The sequence below is a fragment of the Habropoda laboriosa genome, unplaced genomic scaffold (genome assembly GCF_001263275.1).
Source record: "Habropoda laboriosa isolate 0110345459 unplaced genomic scaffold, ASM126327v1 scaffold804, whole genome shotgun sequence".
Lineage (NCBI taxonomy): Eukaryota > Metazoa > Arthropoda > Insecta > Hymenoptera > Apidae > Habropoda > Habropoda laboriosa.
The window spans coordinates 418,887-425,384 of record NW_017100896.1 but is presented as its reverse complement, the minus strand read 5'-3'; the positions used below and the strand labels follow the sequence as shown (position 1 = coordinate 425,384).

At 31.1% G+C, this 6,498-nt stretch overlaps 1 protein-coding gene across 3 annotated transcripts in view; it reads left to right on the top strand.

Moving 5' to 3' along the window:
* The window catches only part of LOC108577526 (protein alan shepard), an 8,593-nt gene extending 2,781 nt beyond the window's left edge, over window positions 1-5,812 (top strand). For 2 of the 3 annotated variants that reach the window (XM_017940701.1, XM_017940699.1), the window contains exons 5-10: window positions 3,590-3,747; window positions 3,855-4,008; window positions 4,083-4,277; window positions 4,419-4,511; window positions 4,608-4,771; window positions 4,865-5,812. In XM_017940701.1, the coding sequence (XP_017796190.1) occupies window positions 3,590-3,747; window positions 3,855-4,008; window positions 4,083-4,277; window positions 4,419-4,511; window positions 4,608-4,757 (750 nt within the window). In that variant the 3' untranslated portion in view covers window positions 4,758-4,771; window positions 4,865-5,812. Of the gene's footprint in view, window positions 1-1,776; window positions 1,783-3,589; window positions 3,748-3,854; window positions 4,009-4,082; window positions 4,278-4,418; window positions 4,512-4,607; window positions 4,772-4,864 lie in introns of all 3 variants that reach the window. The other variant, XM_017940700.1, reaches the window with a different exon arrangement.
* Window positions 5,813-6,498: the final 686 nt, after the last annotated feature.

The following is a 6,498-nucleotide window of genomic DNA, read 5'->3' as shown; positions in this document are numbered from 1 at the left end:
TATTAGAATTATCAGAAACAGGATTCTTAAAAAAAATCATTAAGTTATTTAATTTTGTTATATTTACCGAAAGACGAGCATGGCATCGTCGTCTTGGCATCATTGCTCTGCTCTCAGCCCCTCTAGAAATGCATAGAGTTTGTATCTTGACAAAATTGTTCATGTCATGTAGAAAAAGTATTATTAGTATAGTAATGTCAGATTAAAAGAAAATGGCAGGTTTTCTGAAAAATACTTAAACAATTAGAAATATTTCAATCTACTGACAAGTGAGAAAGGACTCTAAATAAATTAAGTTTATAGGTTTTTATATGCACAGTATTTTTTATTTTTTAATAATGAAAGAATTTTGCTACTAGAGGGGTGGTATTGCACAGTTATATTTTCATTGATAACAAAATTAGGAGATATTAATAAAAGTAAAATACTTAATACCTAAAAGAAACTTTTATCTCATAAATGTTCATATTGATAATATAACTTTTAAGTATATATTCATAACATTGTATTATCAGTGAAAATATAGTAGCAGGCAATCATGCATAGTTTGAGGTAAAAAGAAACTTCATTTTTTAAGAAAAATAATACAAAGCTCTTCCTATTAGAACCTATCTCACTTGTCTAAAAATCTCTAGTTTTCACCAGTTCTATCTGTCATTCTGTCTTATATACCTACCAAACTATCGATGCTTGTTGCTGTATCTCGGCCACAAATCGCTGATACTGCTGTGTCAACACATTTATAATTCGTGTCTGAAAATTGCATTTATTTCAGCACTAATTCAAGCCTTTAGCAAATATTCTAATGTACTCAAATGTTTGTGTTTGTGTTTTATGTAAAAGAATTGGTAGATCATTGTCATACAAACAAAAATTCTAAAATTTTTTAGAGTACTTTATTAAGATTGCTTTAAAGTGTGGCAGTACATACTATACTACACAGATAAAATATAGTATATTTAATTCTGTTTTCTGTGCTATTTGTCAAATGTTATGTGTTTGTCTTCTACTCTAACAATGTGTAAATATCAGAAAAGATTGCTTATATTCGTTTAATTTAAAAATTTTTTCAACTTTACATCTTTTTTTTTTTACCTACATATGCACATAGCCAAGAAAGTATTGGCTCCTGCCTATATTTATTGCTAAAAAAGAAACTAACTTGGAATGGTTCTTCTAATCTGGCCGCGGTAAAAGCACGGGGTGCCATCAGCAGCTGTAATGATGTCAGTCGCATGTGATATGATATAACTAAACAATGTACCCATTATTAACTGTATTCAGGGTACATGGTACTTACTTACCAGTTAGTGGTGCTATGCGAAGATCAGGTGCTATCTTACTCCTGGGGTGTTGGTTGGCTCTGATTGACATATTTGGCTTGATTAATAAAGTTTAACCAGCACACCAAACAAGTTTAGGATGTGTATTTGGGAATTTCCAAAAGTTTTTAGTTTTGTAATGGTTTAGTACACTAGTTATAGAAACTTATTATATTTTGCAATTCTGGTAACTTAATGGTTACATGTGGTGTATAGAAAGATACATAAATCTTTGTCAGAATCCTTTATACACATTCGCACTTGATCAATTAAATCATTTTATTGAAATACAAATTCATTAAAGTATATTATGGTTTTATCATACATATATATACATATATGTGTATATGTATATCATATTTTAAAAAATATATATACATATATTGATGCCATAAGCTTAGCTTATATCATAATGTTTTCATTATTTATTTTTTTGTTTTAATGCATTCGCAAGATTGAAGTAAATTGTCGTAAAGTATAAGTATATTCAAGTAACTGTAGAGTTGATTGATTTTTGAGAGAAATGGTGGATCTCAAAATATGCTTGAGGGTGCATAAATATCAAATTCGAATTCGAGTTAAGTTTAGTGTACATATATCTTTTCCTTTTTGTTCTCTACACATGAGAATCGTAAGCAAGAAAAACTTGAGCATGAACACATGTATATGTATGCGCATACATCTTCTATATAAGATATTTTTTGTGATATTGTGAGATAATTTGGCTCACTTTCATTTCTATCTCATGATATAACTGTATATATGTGAACATGCCTGTGCTTTTTGTCATGCTTGTCTCCAACAATGTGTCATATGTGATTGAAATTCTATTACTGCTTTGAATGGTTATCCTCAGTATTATTTATACTGATATTATTAGTATTAATAATTAGTTAGCTTGCATTACTGGCAGTACTGGTTATTTGTAATGTAAGCATATGTAATTGCTAAAATAAATTTTATAAAAAAAGTAGAAAAATATTTTAAGTAAAAATAATTATGAATGCTTTTTACAAACAAAATTTAACTATACACAGGAATATTTAACATTAAAATTATTAAGTAAACTTAGCAAAAAGAAATTATCCTCAGAAAGGCTATGTCAGAAATATTATTTAATACAGAAGATTGGATTTTAAAAAATAACAAATACATATATTTAAAAAAAATAATTGTTATTTTGGAATAATAAAAAATTCATTATTCATATTAAATAAATAATGTTTGCACAGGAGAAGATTGGATTTTAAAAAATAAAAAATACATCAATTTAAAAAAAATAATTGTTATTTTGGAATAATAAAAAATTCATTATTCATATTAAATAAATAATGTTTGCACAGGCGATATTCACTACTATGATTTTTTTGTGGATTCATTACTTGCTTCTTAATTCTTAGGTCATTAACATGCATTATTAAATATTGAATGCTATAGGCTCATATAGATTGTTAATCTTACTTGTGTATAATTTAGTAAAACAAAAGTTTTGTTATGAAAAAGCGAATGCGTGTGAGCATGCTTTGCACATAAATACAGGATATATTTGATGTTAACATTAGGTATAAGCATCCATAAAGCAAATTTGGAGAACCACCACAATGTGGTAAAGTAATGCCATGAAGCATGATTTTCAGTATCAAAAACAATAATTATATTAATTCATAATTAAATCGTTTTGAATATTTGTTCACTTGTACATTCAACATTAGATTAAAATAACCGTTATTGTTTAATGGTCTCTTTAGTAGTATCTTGTTGTAGATTTATGTAACTTTTGATTGAAAAAGAAAAGATATTGACAAGTTATGTATAAGGGATTTGTGTTTTCTATATGAATTTTAGTTTTCAAATTTCTTGCATCATTGCATTGTTATGAAGTTTAATTTTGAATTATCATTTTAACATTCCATGCGAATGTGTATATACAACGGAAATATATCGATAATAAAATTCTAAATAAATATTTATATTGAATATTATCACGTAAAAAGTGTGCAAAATATAAGAAACTTGTAATATTTATCTTTGTAAATTGATAGAAACATTTCCAATTACATTTCTTGCAATTATTAGTACCTGTAGTGATCTCGTCTGTGCATTCATTTGTAATCATAGTTACACAGGATTATGCAAATACATGTATTTTGGTCGTGAATGTTAAAATGATAGACATGAAGCTTTTTTGAAATTTATATACTTATACATATATACACGTTCAGGAGTTTAATACAATAAGTTGCATAGTATTTTTACTCTCTTCTCAGCAACAGGAGCAAGACCCCACCAATTTGTATATTGCAAACCTGCCACTGAGCTTCAAAGAAAATGATGTTGAGAGTTTACTTGCTCAGTATGGGCAAGTTATTTCAACGCGTATATTACGCGATACTGCTGGACAAAGTAAAGGCGTTGGATTTGCAAGGTTAGCGTTCCTTACATTATTTATTAATATTTGACAAGTATTTGTCAATCACTATTAATTATTATTGCATTAAAAATTATTAATACATAATATAACGTGTATCCTAGAATGGAGTCCAAAGAAAAATGTGAACAGATAATTCAGATGTTTAATGGAAAGGCACTATCAGGGGCTAAAGACCCCCTATTGGTGAAATTCGCTGATGGCGGTAATAAGAAAAAATCATTATACAAAAGTACAATATGGAGAGAAACCGGAGAGGTAATTTATTTCGTTAACAGAAGAAAAGAATAAAACCTAAAGCAGAATTCTAACAATTATGTGCATTTCCACAGAACATGACTTTGAATTACGATACAAGCGGCGTTGGTCAAAACGGGGTTGCAACTACTCACATGCTACCCGCAGCCACTTTAACACAATATAGTCGCCATTATGGCCAAGCTTTACCTGGTTACAGTGTACCAGGAACGCCTTGGGTGACTCCTTATTTGGTGCAGACAGCCCCTCCACACATGCAACAGGTCGACGTGAGTTTTTGTACAAATTTTTCGTTGGTTTTGTTTTCTTTCTCTTTGTATTAGCTATGCTTTATTGTAAACAATATTATTTTTCTAATATTGTAAAACAGTGTTTAATTTTAAAAGTCCAATATAAACTTTCCATTACAGATGATGCCATCAGCTGATCCTAGTAACCCACAGTACAGTATGATTCCTCAGCTTACTACACAAATGTCTACATTACATCTTGGCACTGGTTCCGTGAGTATCGCAATTTATTTCATCTTCTTTTTTTTTTTAAATATGCACCAAATTATAATTGTAGTTCATGATGCAATCAAATATTTCATTTTTCAGTACATAGCAGCAAGCCCGCATCCCTATCCTTATACTACTTACCCTCCTAGCATTATTCATACCATGCCATTGGGTGATTCTGAACAAACAAGTAACGCGGCATCTCCTGATGACTCCTATCAACAATACCAAGCTCAGCAGCCCAAGTAGGCTACGGTTTTTAGGTATATGCAGTATTTTTTAATGATTTACTGCTTTAGATGCAAACAGGAGTTTGTTCATGAAGCTAAACTTTCCTCTTTTGTTTAATATTTTAGATATGATTACACCGAGGGTTATGTAAGTTAGGAGAGCCACACCTGTTGATACGAAGGATTATATTAATGAAGAATAGATGAGACTAAATACATTACATAAAGTCAGATAAGATTCTTCCTCATGATAATTGACTTGCCAGCCATCTTTTATACATTTTATCCATCAGATAAATAGGTGAAAGTAGTTAATATTTTCCAACGATTAGAGAATGAATGTTGTCATAAGAAGGGGTACGAGTGCTCGTGTCATCTACATTGTTCGGCACCAGCACGGCTCCATACGCTGTAACGCCAACACATCATTACGACAGTGACAAAACTGATATTCTGCGACGGACAGTTTAGTGTCAAGCTGATAGGCTTCCAGGATTAACTTTAGGTATTACATTTACTAAGGAGACGATAAGTCGAAGCTGAACGCTTGAGAGTGTGAATAAATATTTTAACAAAAACTGTAAACTATAAAAGAAACGCTGCTCAGAAATATACAAAGGAGAATTCTTCCCAAGAAATAATAATAATAATAATATACAGAGAAAAAAAAAGCACTTCCAATGCTAGAGTTGATAAAAAAAAAACATTCAGATTCAGTTAATTGTAATCAGTACCTACCGGACTCGTGCCAGCTGGCTGGCCGGTGGCTGGGCTGCGAAGAGAAGAGACATCGATCAGTGTTTTTTTTAACGAAGATGCTGAAAAAAGAACTCTTCCTTAACAGCGCACACCACCCCATCCGCTAACTGCACTCTCATCACATTATTTCTTTTTGTTTTCTTCTGTTTCGTTCAGACATTCCAAGCCAGGCACATATATTGTATGTATGTATTGCCACGCGGAGATTTTTATCTACTTTTACAAGTACAGTTCACGTTCTCTTTTTAATCACGGACGAATATATTTTATGGACGAAAAAGAAGCGAAGATTTTAAGAGAGAGAGAGAGAGCGAGAGAGAGAAAAAAAGTGAAGCTTTATTTCTAAAAGAAAAAAAAACTTCAGGATATATGTAATTATTGTAACAAGAAGGAAAGGAACATAGTACTTTTTAGAGGATTTATATTTATGAGTACAGTTACTACGAATCGATATCAGTTTTAATTGTACAGTGAATACAGATATTTTTTTTAGAATTGTGCCTTTTCAGACAAATCCGCTAGACAGGGATATGCTGAAAAATATTATAATATATTTTTACGTCGGTATGTAAATGCGAAACTTGAGCCAAATTTTGATCTTCTAGTTAAGAGAATATAATTGTTTTTGCGTTGTAGCCAGTTAAATATCACTGCGTTTGTTTTTTGGTTACGAATTCGAATAGATTTTGTATGTGTATAGTTGCCACTAACGGGATTGACGGGCCGGAAACATCTGTACGGCCCGTGCGGAGTCTAGGAACAAAAAAGAAATCAAACGGCGGATCAATTGTAAACCGAGAATAATTCACACCGCCCGAGAAAAAAAAATTGAGAGAGAGAGAGAGAGAGAGAGACAGAGAGTAGGCTTGTTACAACGGGATACGATAGATAGAGTGTAAATTAATTTATTATATCGAACGAACGAATAAAAACGCGTTGCAAATGAAAACGAAAAAAAAAAAAGGTAATGGGACTGGAGGAGAACGATAGGCGAGAGGATC